The 19,878-nt window shown below is 42.5% G+C and overlaps 3 protein-coding genes across 3 annotated transcripts; 2 read left to right on the top strand and 1 right to left on the bottom strand.

Moving 5' to 3' along the window:
* The first annotated feature begins 115 nt into the window (after positions 1-115).
* coxfa4l3 (cytochrome c oxidase associated subunit FA4L3) lies at positions 116-2,040 on the top strand. The gene is made up of 5 exons (XM_086144210.1): positions 116-213; positions 298-355; positions 452-540; positions 670-730; positions 919-2,040. The coding sequence occupies exons 2-5, from the start codon at positions 317-319 to the stop codon at positions 985-987; spliced, it is 258 nt and encodes an 85-aa protein (XP_086000336.1). The 5' UTR covers positions 116-213; positions 298-316; the 3' UTR covers positions 988-2,040.
* A 2,889-nt stretch (positions 2,041-4,929) lies between these two features.
* Positions 4,930-12,210, bottom strand: slc30a4 (solute carrier family 30 member 4). Its single transcript, XM_086144208.1, has 8 exons — positions 12,096-12,210; positions 11,326-11,848; positions 10,245-10,391; positions 8,850-9,003; positions 7,822-8,050; positions 6,889-6,994; positions 6,658-6,792; positions 4,930-5,948 (listed from the first exon to the last, which is right to left on the bottom strand). The coding sequence occupies exons 2-8, from the start codon at positions 11,720-11,722 to the stop codon at positions 5,794-5,796; spliced, it is 1,323 nt and encodes a 440-aa protein (XP_086000334.1). The 5' UTR covers positions 11,723-11,848; positions 12,096-12,210; the 3' UTR covers positions 4,930-5,793.
* Positions 12,211-12,228: 18 nt separating this feature from the next.
* bloc1s6 (biogenesis of lysosomal organelles complex-1, subunit 6, pallidin) lies at positions 12,229-15,743 on the top strand. Its single transcript, XM_086144209.1, has 6 exons — positions 12,229-12,368; positions 12,583-12,660; positions 13,258-13,417; positions 13,537-13,624; positions 13,702-13,788; positions 13,898-15,743. Exons 2-6 carry the CDS (start codon positions 12,612-12,614, stop codon positions 14,015-14,017), a joined length of 504 nt encoding a protein of 167 aa, XP_086000335.1. The 5' UTR covers positions 12,229-12,368; positions 12,583-12,611; the 3' UTR covers positions 14,018-15,743.
* Positions 15,744-19,878: the final 4,135 nt, after the last annotated feature.

Below are 19,878 nucleotides of genomic sequence, written 5' to 3'. Positions count from 1 at the left end.
TGCAGGTTTTCAGTGCCTCGCTTCGACCACTAGGGGGCGCCGTTCGCCCGCAGTCGGTATTGATCATCAGCAGATTCAATTTTCTGATGAATTGAACTGCCGGAAGTCCCCTCTGCCTACGTGCCTTTCAGCCAGTACACTTCTCATCCAGCCCACATCAGCGGACTCACAGGATGCAGCGCTGAGACACCAGGCGCTTCCCAGAGACAACAGGTGAGTTTTGCCCTTCCTCACACAGGCACGACTTGGTACCGTCACTGGATTTTCTGCCTCAAGAGTTCCCTCACTAAATTTCAGGAACCTAAGAAGATTCAAAATGAGTGGATTTTTTCAGTTGTTGAGAAAGAAGAAGGAGGTGAGTGCTTGTTCTTTGTGAAACTTTTCACATTTTAATTTTTTATTACGCCGATACGACGGGGCACTGAAAGAGCATTTCCGATGTTCGCTCCAGCTGATCCCTCTGATCGGGCTCATGACCGTGGCTGCGACAGGCGCCAGCGCCACCGGGATCTACTTTCTCCTGACCAAACCCGACGTGATGTGAGTCCGCCCGGAGTCGGTTTTTCCTCCTCTTCATCACAACAAATCACCTTTTCGTCGATCGCTTTTAAGATACTCTGACCCCTGGTGTTCGATCATGATTTCCACTTTGGATGTCTTTTCTGACAGCTTGAATAAGAGCTCGAACCCAGAACCATGGGAGACACTTGATCCGTCAAAACCTCAGAAGGTAAATCCATCTCTCTCCTGACATTTTACAGCCCGGTCGGGTTAAAAAAAAGGGCTGGTGTAACAGCAGAAAATTCCCAACGGTCGCCCAAATTTGCTGAATCACGGACAAAGAGATGTTGTTTTCCTAATACCAGAGCGACGATGTCAGCCGGAGCTTTACTTTCACTTTTGACTCCCCCTCTGCAGCTTCTCACTATCCATCAGCAGTGGAAGCCGGTGGAGGAGCTGGAGCTGGTGAAAAGCCTCACCAAGTGAAAAGACCCTGCGCCAAGTTCCCCGAATTCGCCGGCCCACCCCCTCCACCCCCCCATCAGTCTAACAGAATCCTTTCTGCACAGACTAGGACTCTTTGACACTCAGTGTGCGGAAATGCTTCTGATCCACTGGTGGGGTTTCGTTCTGCTTCGTAGTAACTCGCCTCTTGGACGTCCCTCCGTCGCAGCTGGGAAAATATAAGATGCGAAAAACTTTAAAAAAACAGTAAATAATCTGCCGTGCAGTCTAACGTCTTCTTTGACTATGTGGTACACTTGATTTTTTTTTTTCTGTATTGTTTTCTCCGACCTGTCAGGGTTCGAGGGAAATTAGACGAGGAGGAAAATATCTTGGAAAATCTTGTATTGCACAACAATGTAATGACTAATCTGAGTGCTGCGGGAATTAAAAAAAAAAAGAAAAAAATCAAAAACCCCCAGATGACATCACAAGTTAGCATCTGCAGGCTGGGTGACTTTAAACACAAATGACTGAAACCAAGATAGTTTGGGGAAGAAAAAACATGCTTTTGTCATTAGTGCTTATTAGCTTCTACCGGCCAACTTTCCTTCTCCGAGATTATCTCAAAGATGAGTGCAAAATGGGTTTGGATGTTTGGTTGACTTGCTGAGGTCAGAGATCTCAGTTTGCCCACTTAATCCCCATCGGGTTTTGGGAGTTAACTTGTTTTTCCACAAAGGGATACACTTTCAACAGTTTCCTATTTATTCTAAATTATCATTTGATCTAATAAACCAATTCAGTTGGTGATAAAAATAGTGGTACTTGTTTATACCCCAAAGATGAAGTTGGACAGACTTCTTGCCACACCCACCCAAGGGAGTGTGTGTGTGTGTGTGTGTGACTTTTAGCTGTCCAAACACCTGCATTGTTTTTCACAATGTCATGGAAAATCATGGGAAAAACAAAAAGATTCTCTGGAAATACGTGACAACTACTGATGTTTGTTTTGCACTCTGTTTGAAGAATATATATATATATATATATATATATATTTCTATCTGTGTGCATTAATAAATGTGGTGCAAATGAGTTGGCTTTGACTTGAATATTATTTTGAGATTGTATCATACTCATTGAATGTCATGAAAGGATTAGAAAGAAGTCAATGTTTACTTCCAGGAACAAGTATTTCCTGTGTTGTAAATGAGAAGCAGTCGCTGAATCGGTGAGTAACTTCCTGCTTCTGCGTTATAATTAAAGTTTCTGAGGTCGAAATCTGTGGCGTTCACTGTCTTGCTACTAAATTACGGGATTTCTGTATGTCGAGATGAATACGTACAAAAGTAATAGCTCGCATAAAACACACACATAAAAATAATCAACATAGGAGGAAACGGCTCCTAAAAGCAGCTCATGAAATGTTCCTGCAAAGTGATAGGGAGTGTTTTCCTGTTACACACACACACACACAAGATAATCAATGCCAAACAAACTATAGTCGTTTAGTTAGTTAGTTTACCATTAAGAAATCATTTACAGACAGGGTGGGGTTAATAGGGTAACATAATAGCAGACATCATGATTATTTATTCATTATCTATACTGCTTATCCTGCATTAATCATACAAGGCTGGATTCCATCCCCGCTGTGATTGGGCGAAAGGCGGGGTTCACCATGGATCGATCAGAGAGCCACATAAAGACACCAACGGCCATTCATCTTCTCATTCACCAGTCAGAAACATCCCATCATTGCTGGCGGTGTCGATGGAGGTGGCGCTACTCGCTTGCCCTTAAATCCGACAGAGCGTCATCGAATTATCCATTCTCTTGAACGAAGGCACATTACATCAGATAAAATCGTAAAAAAAAACGATAAAGCCGATGAAATGTTGCAATAAATTCAGTATACTTTACTACGAGGGGCAAAGGCTGATGGAGGATGGGCTGTTTTTCTGAGCAGCTTCCTTCTTTCCTTCATTGCTGGGTTTTTAGTGAGACTGTAAATGTAACAATTTAAAGGATATTTCCTTCTTCGCACATTATATTTAAAAGACTGGATTCCGCCAATAACGTGATTCTGGCTGTAAAGTAATTACTATCATCCAAGCTCCTCTGAGTGCACTTTATGGTTGCGTAGGCATTCAACTCTCCCATTGTGTTCAATGGAGGGGACAATCCTCTTAGCGGTCATTTTATACCCTGGCTGCTAAAATGGAGCCTCATAAATGATGGAACCAAAACCAAAAGGGGAAGGTCCAAGCATCACATCCTGGTCTGAGTTGCTCTTATTAGTTAAAACCCTTGGGTTTAATCTGTTTTCGATCGCAGCGGCAGCAGCTGCAAACGGCGGCGGGAGCGCTTCCAAATGCATCTTTGTTACTCTGTTGGCTGCGGTTTGAAAGAATTTCAAGTGAGTGCAGTCACAATGAGACATGCTTTTGTCCAATTTTAGTTTCCCTTGCTGAACCGTGTGCAAATGAAAGGTTAAGAGAGGTAAGGGTGACAAAGGAGGAAGGAAAAAGCAACCTGCTGTAACTTGCGTACGTGACCAGATGTCACCCTCACCATGTGAACAGGAAATCAGGTATCCACCCCCCCACAAAACCTCAACTTCCACCACTTGTGTTATAATTGACGCACTCCCCTACAACGGGAAAAGTGCTAATGTTTCAAAAACGGTCGTGTTTTCATTGCCAACTTTCACGGGCCACAATCATCTCGGTCTTATGCAAACATCTGTTGCCTGGAAACGGGCACACACCCCCCATATGGCACTCCTTATTATAACAAACCTTTGCGCAATCAATGTGCTGCCAATCGACATGTGTAAAAAGCTTCGGTTGGAAAGGATATAATATTTAGAGAACGAGGCAGATACACAAAAATCTATGCCATGTCCAATAGTGAAACTGATCACGGTTTAATATGGATGCTGTACACTTGATTGTAAAAAAGGAAGCTGAATCATATAAAATAAGGCAAAACAATAGGATTTGGATATACAAGAACACCAATATGCCTGCAACTTCTTGTACCTCTAAGTGCACGTAACATAAACAAACATTATTCCTCCTTGATAAACATATGGTTACTCTGTCCACTCTGTTTCCAAGGATGTAATTCACCAGCTGGACAGCAGGAAGGGAATAAAAACAAAAAAAAAACATTAAAGCAGTTTAATGAAAGAACTTCAATCGTGGGAGTGTTCATCCTGTTAGTCACTCCTCACCAGACTGTGACCTCAGCTGCTCTGCAGGGCAGGACGGGGGCGCCACCCTGCTGACAAAGGTGGCACATCCTAGCTGGAATAACTGCTCTACCTCTCTCTTTCTTCGGTTTTCTATTAGAAATTAAAGATTACAAGTCAATTAAAATAGATAGAGAATAGTAGGGAATAACTGGGATAACTGGGCAGGAAAATATCAATGAATGTAGGTAAAATGGCAAAATGAAAAGAAAAAGACATATTTGAAAAGTCGAGTAACTGGAAGAAAAAGCAGATTAAGAGTTGGAACATTTTTCAAAAAAAATAACAAAATAAGGAACATTTGAAATGTAAGTTCCTTAAGGGAAATCACAAGTTATATATACCTAATATAATTAGTTTTCAATAAAAACACCCAGTGTAGGTTTATTTCCATATGTTCTACGATGCTACTCGTAGAATATATGGAAATAAATACAAAAATAAGCCAAACACAAATAAGAGGTGCGCCTTTAGTTTCGTTTTAGAGAGATCTATACTTTTTGCTGCCCCCCAGTGTGCAAGGAGGGGATTTAAGAAACACGCAAGAATGAAAGTTAGCTGCCATGTGATTTTCAGGAAAAGGAGGGAAAGAAGCAGAAGACCTAAGATTTAAAAATAGACGGAAGCAAAATACAATAAGTAGGTCGGACCAAGTCTAGAACATCACGAGCAACCTGAATAGAGACGATTGTAATCTTAATGCCCCAATAAATGACACACAATTGAGATACAGGGAGAAAAAAAGATTAAATAATTTATTACAAACAATAACAAACGAAAAAACAAAATAGTGATCCAGTTCTTGATTAATACTGAAATTAAAAAGTGTTTAAAATGAACAACTCGCAGCGCCAGCTTTCATAAACATGCCGCTGGGTTTTTGGGGGTCACTTATCTTTCTACAGCTTTTAAATTCGGAACAAATAACAGTCATTTTCCTGGGGTTAGTTTAGAGTTGGTCAATGCAGCTGCTTGTAATACTTCTGTGATTGGCTAAGGCTGGTGTGATTATAACAAACATAAAAAAATCTGCCCTAAAACAACAATTATTACTTTTGATTAGTGCTTTCAACATTTTCCTGTGCGTTTATATTTCTGACAAGTGTTGCGCTGCTCTTCAATGACCGCAGTCCGATCAGCCGAACGCTGGCGTGAGGTACTCTCGTCGTGTACTGACACGTCTGATAACCAGAAAGACATTTACATCAAGTGATGCAAGTTGGTTGGTTGTGATGGTGAGAAATCAAAAAGGTAAATTACACAAAAAAAAAAAAAAGTTACCTGATAGGCTTAAATGGTGAATTAAGAGCAAGTTTAACACCCCTACCCACCAGACCCCACATGATTCTCAGCAGAAAATATGACCTCCACCTCCTTTCCAAAGATTTGAAAAGCATAAAAGCAAACGGTTCCTTGGGAGCAGTGCAATTCTTGGGAGCAGTCGAATTCTTCGACTGCGCCGCCCGTGTTTTGGCACCACTCGTTTTTGCCCTCCCACTTCCATACCGTGGGGCTGCTTCGGCGCAGAGCCGGCGGCGGCTTCGCCTCCGCAGGTCGGCGAGGCGCTCCGTCCGGAAGCAGGAGTTCTGTCTCTAAGGGTTCGGCAGCTGGCAGTGGGCGCAGCTGTGTACCAGCCGCTGCCGGTGGGTCTGGACCTGCACGGTGCATTGGCTCAGGCCATACGTGTGCAGGAGCAGGTGGCGTGCTCTCGCCTGGGTGTCTTCCCAGTTGTTGCCACTGGAGGGCACTGGAAGCGTGAGAAATTTCCATTGCAGTAAACAGCCAGAATCATTGTCTTCAGTTTACAGCAAGCAATGACACATAATCGAATTTCAAATCTGAGAGTAGTTCTCCGTGGCGAATCTGAGGATCGGTTTGTTTTCAGAAGTCATATTGTCGGGGAGACAGCAATCGAACGCCGACCCGCACAAACATCTGCATCGACAGATCCTAAATAAAAAGGGACTCGGAAGAAACAAGCGATGGAGATTAAAAAACAATTTGTGAGTAAAGCTGACGAGCTCTTTGTTTTTTCTTTCCCCAGGAAGGTCAGTGGAGAAATAAACCTTCATTTGACAAAAGGAGAACTGGCTGAGATACCAGTTGTGGAAAATAACTGCTTATTTCGCTCAATCGCGAAATTAAAAAAGAAGTACGTCCGGTTTTACAACACAAGGCAGCACAACTGACTGCTTTACTTATTCAACCCACTGATGGGATTGAAACTAAACTTTATATTTCCTCACAAATTAGAAAAGTACTGATTGGGTCGTCGATATGAAACCTTTTTAGAAGATTGCTTTCTAATCCTGAGGAACCGCGACCGGAAAATGGCCAAGCTACACAAACATGAAGATGTTTTCATACTTTAATCCCACTCTTTGTTTCTAATGTTTACAGTATATTTTCAGCTGTAAATAGACGCCGATTTTAGCCGAAGATGTGATCGTACTCACCAAGCTGGAGATGTACGAGCGCCGCGGTCTTGTCAGGCGTCAGCCCCCACACGTTCAACTCGTCCACCGAGTGGACGTCCTCCAGCTTCAGAAGGTCCTCGCGGATTCTCTGAGTGTCCAGGTGTCGGGGAGCGCCTGAGCGAGCAGGGACGGCACACGTCAAGGGTGATGAGCTCGGACCGAGGAGGACGTGTCACTACGGCGTCAAAGACCATGATAAAGACTACTTGCCCTCCAGCACGATGACGCCCGTGTCGCGTATGATGCGCAGCGTGGTGAAGAGAACAAGGAAGGAGAAGATGTAGGTGCAGATGGGGTCGGCCAATTTATACTCCGGCTGTGGGGACGGACGGAGACGTGTTGTGAGCGAACATGAAAAAACAAAGAATTACTTTCTACTTAACCAAGTAGACACAGTGTGCACCACATGATCTGTTTGCATCAGAAATACATAAAATTATTTCGCACTTGCTTTGACGTGGATGGAGATCAAATAAATATATAGCCAATGATTACATTTATTTTCAAGAATGTTTTGTGTTAAATCTTATTATTTTCAAGTTTCTATAAATGTACAATCATTTCTCACAGATTGTCCGACATTGCTCCAGGTTCTTTTGTTCCTCTTCTCACCAAATGTTATTTTTCCATTGATTTTGATGATATTACACATTGAGCATTGATAAACTGCCTTGCCCTAACTGGTTGTAGTTGCTCGAGAAATGTAACTGGCATACATAAAACACAAGTTGCCGTGCCCTTCACCGCTGTTCCGTCCTCTCAAGTCTGAGGGAGAAGCACTGCTGTCTCAGACATTTAAACAACCTCCGTCACTGCCAGGGTCATTTTAATAAGTCACTTATTGAGTTCTCTTCGTTGGTGTCAACAGATTCCTCTGTCACATGCACTTCGGGTTGAAATATTCCTCTGTTTTTTGAAACAAAAGAGTTCTTTTTGTGTGTAAGTGAACCTGTCAGACGCAAATCTGTGCGGAAAAGAATGTGAGAAGTGAAAGGTATACTCTTGGGCTCTCAAAAAGTTATTCTTCCGTTATATGAGTGCAGATTGTGGGGGCGGGGGCGGCCGTTGGATTAGAGGTGGGATTTCAAAGCGGATCGATCACCTGTCAGTGAAGAGCCACAGAGACTGAAAACTCAGAAGCACCTTAAAGCGGACGATGTAGGCAGCAATGAGGACCCCAACGCTCTGTAGGAGGTCTCCCAGGGCGTGGATGAAGGCGGCCCGGACAGCCAGGCTTCCGTGGTTCCTTTGCTGCTGACCTCCAGCCTGCGATGCCGAGGGAACGGCAGGGTCGTGGGAGTGACCGTTGCCGTGACTGTGGCCATGGCCATGAGAGTGGGGGTGGCCACCTTGGTTTAATAAGAATCCCATGCTATTAAAAAGAATGGGAAAAAATTAAATTATTTTTAAAAAATATCTTGTACATTTTTTTTTTTAACAACTGTGGACTAATCTAAAAAACATGTGCTCAAGGAATCGGCCATTTAATCCTGCAAGTACGAACCAGACCACACTTGGGAACACACTGGAAAGCTTTTGCTGACATTCATTTCTGGCTGGCGCGTTAATACTACCCGAGACATGATGTTAAAAATCATCCAAGATCATTTTTCATGTCATCGGGTCAAAAGAGCCAACTTTAAACATTTCCATCCGCCGATGGATCTTTTGAGTATTTGTCTTTCGCACTTTTACTGGAAAAGAGAAATCTTTAATTTGCAGCCAGCTCAGTTGATATTGCTTAGTGTTTGAAGATGCTCAGTTGGGAAAAATAAACATCAATGTTTGTACTTGCAAGGGTCACAGCACTCCATGCTGAGTCTTCTTTTGGCCAAAAACAATGAGGTTTATGGTTCTATTATTGTAAGTGCGAGTTAGAAAGGCATGAAACTAAGACAATGCGCTTTGTTGTGCATGGTTTCATCTCAAATTCTCAGCTTTGCTGAAAGCGAGGTGAAAAAGCAACAGCTTGACTTTCTTGCCACATCCCTGCTTTGTCATTATGACATAATCAGGTTTTAATTCTGTTTCTTGTTGATGGCTGTTGTCATACTAAGCTATGACAAGTCCCATCTGCTAATTTGACACTTATGTTTTTCTTTGATGGGTAATAGAATATAACATCTTGAATCATATAAATCACCGATAGAAGAGGAGTCATCTCCACTTACATGAGGTTGACTGCCACGCCCAGCGCCGCGGTGATGAGCATGACGTCTCCGTCGATGTTGAATTCCTGGTGCACGGTTCTCTGCACCGCCTCGTACAGCAGTATCACGGTGAGGATGTAGATGAGCACCACACTGAGGACTGCCGACACCACCTCTAGACCAACGAACGGTACAGACAAACGGTTTGTTATCAGTGCGCCCATGAAAGATGTGGCTCGACATCTTGCTCCATGATGCCGGTGGTGCCTCTCAGTGAGCTGGTGTGATTGTCAAAGTAACCACTGTACAATGAAATACCACCAAATTTAACTGTCTGACTGCAGTATTATGACAAAAGCGAAACTAAAAGAAATAGAATACATTTTTTGGTAAACAGAATCAGACAGTGGCCCCCCTACTTGATGATCGTTTTCTCTCCTGATTGTTTTATTAAGAGATGAAAATGAATAGGAAGCTGCTGCCTCTGTAAGAGTTCAACGCACAGGTCTGCATAAAATGTAACAATTATGTTAAAATGCTCAAGTTTGATAGCTACAGGTGATACTTCACTAAAACCCTGCTGGACAGTTGTGCATTCATCATATGCAAGAATAATCTCTTCACAACAATAACATTTTTGCGACTCCATTGAAATAGCTTAAAAACCACTTAAAAATCTTCCTTCTTAAAATATTAAAATGTGTGAATGTACACACATTTCATTATATTTCTTATTCTTCCTCCTTTCCACTATTATCTATTACTGTTATGTTTTTACTTGAAACTCTGGCACAACAATTTCCTTCGGGATTAATAAAGTTGTTTTCATCTCATCTCTCATCTCACATATACTGCAATCAGTAACCGCAAAATGTACTTGGTAACCGCAGTCATTCCTGTTGTCACTTTTGGCAATATGCCATGTACAGTAAGCGCAAATACAGTGCTGTGTGTGTCTCCAGACCATTACATAACTGTGAGCTTAGGGCCAGGAAATTGAGTGTTTGAACATTGTCATGAAGATCCAAACATGGGAAAGTGTTTCTCCATTTGCGTTGAAGCAAACATTGCTGCTTATCTTTACAGCTAATGGGAGGCATTTAACATTCGAGCAGGTGGCCCAACCTGCGCAATCTCTTCGCTAAACTTTTCCTCACCTCTGTCACCAGGTGCTTGTTCACGCAGGAACTTTTTGCTCTGCCAATGTGGAGGGACCGTATAAGAAAAATGAAATCATTTTTGGCATGACTGATTGGTACGTCAATAAAGTTGCATCAAAGCAACAGCAGAATGGAACCCTGTGTAGTCCTATGACCGGAGAAGCACCCTGCTGATCTCGCAATGAGTTGCCTGAATATGATCCATCTGCTTGAATCCAATACGGATCGTGACAGTTTCCGAAATGAGGAAACTCACCCAGGCGACCAAGTCCGAAGGTGAACCTCTTGGTCGGCGGTTTTGTGGAGAGCCAGAGGGCCAGCAAGGAAAACAGAATCCCCACTACGTCGGCCAGAATGTGCAGAGCGTCCGTCATGATGGCTAAGCTGTTTGACACATAACCACCTGAAAGAAAGCAAAAAGTCCTCCAATCACTATCGTGTATATTTTAGTGCCATTTGCTTTTTTTTAACGATAATTTTTTAATTGCTTACAACCAAGATATGGGGCTCATTATTCCTCGATCAGTTACGGTGTGTTTGATGTTTTGTTTTTCTGATATCTAACTCAAGTGGAGCTGTAGCGACCTCCAAGGGGCCCTCAAAAAATGTCAGCATAAAAAGAATAATGACGCCGGGAAGATTTTTGTATAATTAAAGAAATTCTTTCTGATGTAAGTTTTGGGCAGAGAAGGTAACTCGGTCCAGACTGTTGTCTGGGTCATGGTTGTTGTTTTTATCTTCATGCACTAAACAGAGCCAAATTCTTTTTAGAGTTGAAAATGAATTAAAGGGGATAAAGTCCTGCAGCTTTGGAAAACTAACAGAGGGCGCATCAGAAATCTCAATCCTCACGGACTGAAACATTGACCTGTCTGACAATAACCGGTCCCAAACTGAAAAAAGAGCAAAAAATGATTTCTTCCTTTAGGAGTTTAAACTTATCAACCAGAAACCTTGAGATCATTTCAAACAAGCGTGACGGTGAGACATGTTCCTGAGAGTCGGGTGAAATAAATTGAGGGATGTTTTAGGGAAGGTGGCTCAGCTGGTTTTGATCCAACCTCAAGCTGAAATTGTTGAGGTATCTGAAAATATGAGTGATGCGTTGGTGAAATGAGGATCTGTGCCAATGAGAGCTGCGTTATCTTGAGAGGGTTTCAGTTCTCCTGATGAATTTCCCGTGTTTTCGGGACAACAAGCAATGCCATTCATCAAACATCACACAGCGGGAAATCTCGAAACTCAGCCGCATTATGAGGCTGCATTGTCTCTGTGACATGTCATGAGTTCTTGCTGTTTTTCTCCCCGGATGACAGCAAATTCCCTGCAGAACTTACCCACGATTTCTCCCGTCATGAAAATAAAGTAGAGCAAAGCCGCCACGATGAGCCTCTTCATCACCCTCCTCTGCTTGACCATCTCCCGCTTCTTGTTGCAGCTCTCGCAGGGGTCCATGTTCAGCCCCGGGCTGCCCAGGCTGGAGGAAGAGTCCAGCAGAGAGTCGTCGTCGTCCGCCAGGACCACGGTGCTCACGGCCACGCCGTTGGACGGCGTCCCGGAGGAGTAGTCGGACATCTCCCCGGAGACGACCACCTTCAGCTTGTTAAACTTGGGCGCGTCGTCCTCCATCAGCTCGCCGGAGATGTCGAACGGCGCCGTGTCGCTCAGGCCCCAGTCGTTGCGCTCCCTCCGGAAGGCGGAGCGTACCTTGCCGAAAACACCGCCACCCGACATCTTCGAAAACGGGCTGGCGAGTGGATCCAGGTGAAGGGAGTCCGCCTACGGTCTACCGTCCCCGGTTGGGGAGGGCTGGCATCTTGTGGTAGGACGCCGCTGCTAGACGCCACGTCTCCTCCCCCCCTGGAGGGAAGTAAAGTGAAATATAAGAACGCTTGTATTCAACCACTGACGTTCAAACACACTCACCTGCCTGTCACACGACGCCCGGTAGTAAAAAAACATCCCTGAATACCTTGACACACTCCGAAGTTCTTAAAAGTCCCCGCGGACAGCGACCGCGGCTAAAGAGCGACAAGCTAACTTTAGCGTGGTATGCTAACGCTACACGTCCGTCGGATAGTCGAGCGGGAGCGGGAGCTGGACTCACCTACGACGGGACGTCCCGGTAGCCGAACTCGGAGGATATCATCGTTAGCTCCCGCTCGTCCTCCCGGAGTCGTTACATTAGCTCGGCCGTACCCGGAAGTGACTAGCAAGTTCGGTGTCGCCCGCAGTCACATGACGGCATGCGGGTCACATGACGCCGTGCGGACTAGCCACCAAAAAGAGATGTTAAATCTTCCCGATTTCTCCTCTAGCCGAGCTCTACGAGCCACGACGCCTCACAGCCGCCGTTTGTGCTAAATATCAAGTCCAAAAGGTAGCACTTTTGAACCTTTGACCGCACCTTTTGCCGCCCCTTAACCTTTTTTTAATCGTATGCTAATGTGCTAATGTGTCACGTTGTTTATATTATGGCGCCGCTGCGCTAGATAATCTGCCGGGAGTCGACGCCGAGATATGCGTAGATGGCGAGCTCAGATTTGTGAATCTGATGCGATGTATGTTCTCGAATGCCTGCCGTGTCTCCTCAGGTTGTAGGAGAAGGAAGTCTGGGTTGCCCATGGAGGTGGAAGGACTCGAGGAGGAAGGGGCCCCGTCTCTTCCCCACGGTTTGCATCCATTCATCACCCAATTCAATGCCCCTCTGACCTTAATCCTTAACTCCAGGCATCTCTCAGGGGTTAGATTTAAGATTTAAATATGTGTGCTGAAGGACTAGCTGATCCAGAGGAAAAACACGACACGCATGAATATGGTTTGCTTAAGTGTGGATGATCATAAAATGTTTGATGATTACCAGACCTATCTTATGATAACACACACACACACTTCCAGTCTCTACTTTTATAGCCAGTTTGTTAGATAGATTCAACATTAAGTGTTTATGGTCATATGCACAGTCTGCAAATGTGTTACCCCGAACAATAACATTTTTTATTTGGCTGTCCGCAGTGAAGCCAGGTAGGTAGTAGTAAATAATAGTAAACCAGCCCTTGCATTCAGATGTGAACAGGGATTGTATGCAGGCATTTGTGAAGAGTACACAAAAATGTAAAGAGTAATAGCTGGATGCGCATGTTTAAAGAAAAAGTGTAAATGTAAATTACATGAATGAAGTTGGATTCTTAGCTGCTTTAACTTCCTGTCAGATTATATATTTCTAAACTAGGTTTAGTAATAAATGGCAGCACTTTTCTCAATCCCAGATCTCCAGCTGGCAGTGCATGGAGCAGCCAGTGTCCCGAGCCCTGACCCCGCAGAGGATGTGTTTGTGGATAGAAAAGCAGTCTCCAATCTCACCGAGGGATTACTCTCTCACTACCTGCCAAATCTACAGGGCTCCAAGCGAGCCCTCCAGGAACTCACGTGAGTATTTGGTTGCTTTGCTTCTTGGGCAGCTTCACAAAAAAAGCTCACATCCAATATTTTTGATTGGTTTTGGGGGAAAAAAAATGGACTTGACACCAATTATTTCCTGCTCGCAGGCAAAATCAGCTAATATTATTAGATACACTGGACCAAGAAGTCACCAAGTTTAGAGAATGCAATGCCTCGCTGGACCTCAATTCACTGGTATGTCAGAATCTTCATTGGTTTTCTAAGGTGGCTCTTTGTTCTGACACACCTGACAGTTAGTTTGCTGTCCTTAGTTTACAGAGGCAAAGGCCTATCACAATAAGCTGGTGAGCATACGGAAAGAAATGATCATGCTCCACGAGAGGACAACTAAACTAAAGGTGCGTCCCACTTGACGTCTTGTGTTCTGCAGAATATTCGTGGATTATGGATGGACACACATTCGATAACTGACAGACTTTTGAATCACCGGCTGTCCTATAATTGCAGAAAAGAGCTCTGAAACTGCAGCAACAGAAGCAGAAAGAGGCTCTCGAGAAGGAGCAACAACGAGAGAAGGAGCTGGAGAGAGAGAGGCAGCTAATCGCCAAGCCTGCCAAACGGACATGAGGTCCCAAAGTTTGTCCACTTCGTTGAGGGGGGACATCCCTGCGGTTTTGCATGTTCTAGCCGAATATCTACAAATCAGGCACAATTTAACTGCTTGTTATTCTTTGTGTGTTTTTCTTACTTTTTTTTTTAAATCATGGATACTGTGAGTTGTTTTTTTTTTGTTTTTTTTGAGGGCATTTTTGATGGTACAGTTAATAGTCGGGCAGGAAATAGGAGACCAGAAAGATGTGGGACAACTTAAGGGGGCTTCTAAATGGATTTAACCTGAGAAAATTAGTTATGCGGAGTGCGTCTCAAACCAACGGACAATCCTGATACTCAGGCATTCATGGATTTTGCATTACAGTTTTCTGCCTTTTTTTGCTGCTGTCACATCTGATTGCCATGCCACCGTAGTGAGATCAACTGGCGAACAGCTTTACTTATGTACATCTTGCATTAGCTTGTCATTACAAAGCGATGCAACTGAGATTGCAAATATGCCCTAAGTGATACACCACCTAATTATAGTAGTTATCATGATACTGCGTTGCTAATCCGGTTTGCTGCCTATACTTGTTGATATTTTAACGAATACCTTTTTGAAAGAATTAGTACATCGACTAACAAAGATGGGGCGTGGCAGATGGTTACAGTATTTTTAAGGATTGCAAGGACTGATTTTAATTTATGATACAATTAGATTGAGCTCGAACAAGAAAAACTATTTTTAATGAAAAAAAAACCAACTTAACTATAGTTCCCAGTGCTATAAATGGTCCATAGACCTTTGGGGTTTTTTTTTTTTAAGTTTTCTCGTCAGACTTGTTCTGCAACAGCAAGTAAATTGCGACTGGTCGAGTGCTACATGTTAGCAACTCTAAAAAATTCAAAGGTTCAAACGATGTGCAAAGTACCACTTTGTACCTCTAGAGGCAGCAGTCAGCCCATGTAGTGACTGAAACAACTGGGTTTTCCCGTTCAGCAGGGCAAACGATGGAGGAAACTGGATTTTTTTGCCTCAAATGTCCCCACACCTTCTTGCCGAGCATTGTCCAAAGATAAAATCTCTAGATGAGTGTCAGAAACTAACAATGTTTGTAGTTTTGTTTTGTTCTTTTGCTTGTTTGTCTCCTTCAACACAGCGGACTCCTCGGCTTCTGCTGCTGGCTTGGAGTGTGCAGAAGGAAATGCTTAGCTTGCCTCTCACTAATACTACCTGTAAACTAAAATGGAATTGTGAGGCTAATCAGACGCTGAAGAGAGAAGCACAGGTCAACAGTCCGGATTGTATCAAAGGTCACTACAGGTGACTTAGGTGACTTTGAATATACGGACTGAAACACGCGAATCCTTCTTCTAAATCCAGTGTTGCCACGCTCATAAACCAAAGACATGGACTAAATCCTCAAGCGGTGGTTCTTTATACTGTCAGCCTCCAGTTGCACTCTCCTCTGAATTGGAAAAAGGAAACTTTGACAAGGAGAAAGATTAAGTTTGTGTCTTTCATTTTACATAAAGTGTTATACTGTCTTCTTTGGCCCGGGTTATTTTGAATGTTGTGAAATATGCGTTTTTCAACTTTGTACAGGACGTGTTCAACTGTTTAATGAGATGAGGTGTACCAAACATTGTCCCTCGTTAGTTTGTTCAGTAGATCTTCCAAAGGGTTTCTATGCAACACCTGACCATGGATCGACACAACTTATCATAAAAGCTGATTTGTAATAAATCATTGACTTCACATTTGTAGTTGAATTAGCCTGCCTCCTTCCTGTTTTTAGTGCAGTATTTTCTGACCTGAAAGTGCTGAATGAGTGTTAATGAACTTCAGTCAACAGAAGCCTTGTGTGTGTGTGTGTGTGTGTGTGTGTGTGTGTGAGAGAGAGAGATTAAAGTTCTTTGGTATGTGCGTTCCTGGTCATGCACATTTTGCTCTCCGTACTCAAAGTTCTAAAACTAGGCTCATGCCTTCTAAATAAAGTTGTTTGGGTTCATCATTTAAAACAATCCCTTGGGGTGTTGAAGAATACAAATATTGGTTATCTAAATTTTAAGCAATTGCCTCGGTTCCAGTTTTATGTAAGTATTGGAAAGCTTTGGGAAGGCAAATATTTGTGATTACTTGCTTTCTTTTTTCACCTATTTCATGGTAATCAACATGTGCCATTATTCTCTTATTTTGGAATTGGTCAAATGAACTCAGAAAAGACTAATCAGAAGAATCACATCAATAATGACAAAAATCTTTCTCATAAGAATTATATATATATATATATATATATATACACACATATATATATATACACACACACACATATATATATATATATATACATATATATATATGAAATAAATTTTCTTGAACCTGAAAATTCACTCAGAATCCAACATCCATATAAGCAACTCTCGAAGCACTATATTCACCTTGATCAGAAGTTGTAGTAATAAATTTGGTCCACTAAGTGTCAGCATTGGCACACGTTGAAAACTACACTGCACAATTGCCTGAAAGTCAGCAGGGGATTCTACTGGAAGGAAGTCGTCTGTAATTAGAAGCCGTAACGCCTCTCTGCCGACTGATTTTACAGTGCAACAGTCTTATAATGAGGCATAATACATGAGTCCACAGTTCAACCTAACTGTAAGATTTTTCAAAAATCCGATTATTTTCTTTGCAAGCCTTGCAAATAAAGGGATCAGGTAATTGCCCCATTCCCCTGTGTTCAGGATGCCACTTTGATTGACTGGTGCTGAGCAGCTGGGAGAACAACAAGAAATGAAGAACCGATTGGCCCTGATATGTCTGATGGTTTCCAGTTAAATTCAAGATTCCCCCTCAAAAAAAAACCTGCATTGTCATTAAAATGTTAAATTGTTATGTTAAATTTTGTCATTAAACCAAAATGAAAATGTTTTCACCCTCATCCCTATTCGCGTTCTTGACACCATTGTTATTCACCAGACACACAAACAGAGTTTATTGTGACAGAAAACTGGGTTACATTCCTTTGCATCCCAACACTACCATGCGTCTGGCCCACCCCCACCACTTCACATAAAGCTCTAATTTTATACTCACTACTACAGCAGGGAAATTCAGTCGAAAACCAATATGACTTGTTTAGCCCCCGCTAAGAGCAGAAACTGCACCACAGTGTGGCTGAAGAGGGATCTGGACTCAGGATGATGGTCAAGCTGTTGAAAGTCAACAGATGCAGGGAAAAACCACAGTTTGAATATAGTTTTAAGTACATCTACTTTGGTTTTTGTTTGACATTTTTCGGTGCATGTTTATATACATCGCCATCACATATAGATTATTTCAACACTTGTTTTTCTCCATCTGTCTGAAACTGGGTCAGTGAAATGTGAGGGGAAAAGTTATGCTGTGTCATGAAAACGTTCAACACACTCGTGTCAAACCCCAGGCCCGTGGACCGAATCCAACCTCGTGCCTCTTTTCATGCAGACCCCCGGAGACGGCAAAGAATACAACTTCTTCCAAAACAATTAAATGGGATGCCCCTGAATGCATCCCCATTACATTTATATTTTACACATAAAAGTTAATTAACAGGTTCCTCCAATTCTGCTTTCAGAGCTTGTTAATTATTTATGACCCCCCCCAAAAAACAATACTCAACAAGATTAACAAAGTATTATATTAACCGGTGGCAGTCTGAGAGAATAGAAAAGGTAAACTTGATGCAGCCTGGTGTTAAATCCTGTCTGACATCCCGATTCCAGCAGGAATCCCATCCCTCAGAGGAACAAAAACACATCATCTAGTCAGTTGTTTTTTGGTTTCAATTATTTTTCAAATGTTACTTTCTGCCTTATACAGGGCACTAACTACAGTTGGTTAAAAAGACGTGCAACTTATTGTAAATCTACTTATTTTCCTTTTATTATCTAATTTCCATGGATACAGAGATAGACTGCTTCATCAACAGGGAAATCAATTTGTTGAGGCAGCCAGATACATTTACAGATTATAAGGGAAGCGATACCTTAAAAATGAAATATACAGAATGATATCAACACATGAATCATATATTACATATGTATATATCTATATATGTATATATATATATATATATAAAGAATAAGATGGATCTAAAAATAATGTACATACATTTCAAAATTCTGTGGAAATGATGCTGATGGAATTATTGAATTTAATGAATTCAGTGTCATGATGTTGGACCAAACAGAGAACATTTTTTGTCCCATGCTTTTCTAGATGGTTACATTTTGCTATATATATCCATTAGGGTGTGTCCCTCATTACTCATTGGAGCCGGTTTTTGAGGAGGGGACGATAGAAGGTTGCTTCAGAGTTAAAGAGCACAGAGAAGCAGTGGTTTCGGCGGGCAGGGATTTTACTCCTTCAAGCGTTTGTTTTTCACTTGCATCTGCTTTTAGAAACTCTGCTGTCAGAGAAAACGCAGATCCCCCGTCCCCCCACCCTGTTCCCCGAAGCCGCAAGCGAGTAACAGGCATGGCGCGAGAGCAGATGATGATGTTGTAGCAGGCGGCCTTCCTGTTTAAGTAAACAGTGATTCAGACGGGTGAGGAGGTAGAGGAGGAAGCTGTGGTCCGGGTCAGACAGGCAGCACCAAGCCTCTCCCAGCTCCACCAAAATAGGATACGTTCCTCAGCCCTCACAAATGATGCTTGATTCATGTTATTATTTCCTTGGGGTTTTATCGTTTGGTCAGTAAGGTACTTTTCATGCATGGGGGTGCAACATGAGGACTGATGGTTCTATAAACCGCTTCTCTTCATATGGGTGGTTTTTGCCCAAAAGTCGCTAATTTTCCTGTCTTTAACAGGCCTTACATAACCATACCGGGCAGAGTCTGGATAAATTGACAAGCAGAACCTTAGAAATGATTCACTATTCAGTATATGAGTCATATTATTTCATCTTTACTACAGATTGAAGGATCTTCAACTTACAAGACAATTTTAATCTGATCAAATTGGATGGGAAAAGCAATCAAATATTACGTTACAAGAGGCACTCAATCACCTATGGCAATTACCTTTATATGCTTTTATCAAAGTTATTTACTCAACGTTGTCATTTGTTACACCATTAAAGTGTTATTTCTCATTTTGTTCTTTTCAGGTAGATTAAAAGATTATATTAAAGGTGACCATTGAATGTAAAGAAAACTATCAGCTAATTAAATTTCTCAAGTTAAAAAATGTATAAGCCATTTTAATAAGTGGGTCTACATCCACATGTGAAATAAAACACTGACGCAAATTGCGCCACATTGTGTGTCTATCCAAATACCTCTCTCTTGTGCTGCAGCACTGGCTGTAAAATATTTAAAGCGTTACGTGTCAAATCCCATCAATAGTCTCGTTTGGTCTGCCTGGAGGTGCAATTTCTCCCAGCCCCAGGTCTGAGAAGTGTAAACACAGACATTGTGGGTGAACCACAGTAGGTGAGAGGATGTTTTCCAACAAGTCCTGAAGGCCCAGTATTAACCCTACCCATGCCAGGCTGGCATCTGAAAAACAACCCCATCCGTCAGAAAAAGTTGTTAATGCACAAAATTTTGGTCTCTTCGGTTTCTTGTCCATAATAGTAAAATATATAAACACAGAAAGTTGTGTGCTAAGAAGCAGACACACTTCAAGTGTAAGGAAAGGTTGAGCTGGTCAGATAAACGTGGCTTGTTGTTTTCTTTGGCCGGAAAAGAGAAGAAAACAAGAAGTAAGAAAGCGCACCGTGGACGTGCTGAAAAGATGCCAGCGAGACAAGGAAATAAGTTTTCAGACACGCAACCACAAAGGGGCAGTCATCTCTGCTGCCACTACGGTTGGTGGTTCCGTCCACGCATCTGACCTGTGCAGGGTGT

This window comes from Fistularia commersonii, chromosome 3, assembly GCF_037954325.1.
Source record: "Fistularia commersonii isolate RoL2024-O1a breed Wild chromosome 3, RoL_Fcom_v1.0, whole genome shotgun sequence".
Taxonomy (NCBI): Eukaryota; Metazoa; Chordata; class Actinopteri; order Syngnathiformes; family Fistulariidae; genus Fistularia; species Fistularia commersonii.
The sequence above is the reverse complement of the archived record's forward strand: the minus strand, read 5'-3'. Positions and strand labels throughout refer to the sequence as shown.

What these genes read in the sequence shown, in the direction of transcription:
- bloc1s6 (XM_086144209.1), top strand. Translation starts at nt 12,612, where the DNA reads ATGGAGGTGGAAGGACTCGAGGAGGAAGGGGCCCCGTCTCTTCCCCAC. An exon ending in GGCCCCGTCTCTTCCCCACG is followed by an intron (nt 12,661 to 13,257) that starts GTTTGCATCCAT and finishes TCTCAATCCCAG; the next exon opens with ATCTCCAGCTGGCAGTGCAT. An exon ending in CGAGCCCTCCAGGAACTCAC is followed by an intron (nt 13,418 to 13,536) that starts GTGAGTATTTGG and finishes TCCTGCTCGCAG; the next exon opens with GCAAAATCAGCTAATATTAT.
- slc30a4 (XM_086144208.1), bottom strand. Translation starts at nt 11,722, where the DNA reads ATGTCGGGTGGCGGTGTTTTCGGCAAGGTACGCTCCGCCTTCCGGAGG. An exon ending in CATGACGGGAGAAATCGTGG is followed by an intron (nt 10,392 to 11,325) that starts GTAAGTTCTGCA and finishes GCTTTCTTTCAG; the next exon opens with GTGGTTATGTGTCAAACAGC. An exon ending in GGCGTGGCAGTCAACCTCAT is followed by an intron (nt 8,051 to 8,849) that starts GTAAGTGGAGAT and finishes TCTTTTTAATAG; the next exon opens with CATGGGATTCTTATTAAACC.
- coxfa4l3 (XM_086144210.1), top strand. Translation starts at nt 317, where the DNA reads ATGAGTGGATTTTTTCAGTTGTTGAGAAAGAAGAAGGAG. An exon ending in TGTTGAGAAAGAAGAAGGAG is followed by an intron (nt 356 to 451) that starts GTGAGTGCTTGT and finishes TGTTCGCTCCAG; the next exon opens with CTGATCCCTCTGATCGGGCT. An exon ending in CTGACCAAACCCGACGTGAT is followed by an intron (nt 541 to 669) that starts GTGAGTCCGCCC and finishes CTTTTCTGACAG; the next exon opens with CTTGAATAAGAGCTCGAACC.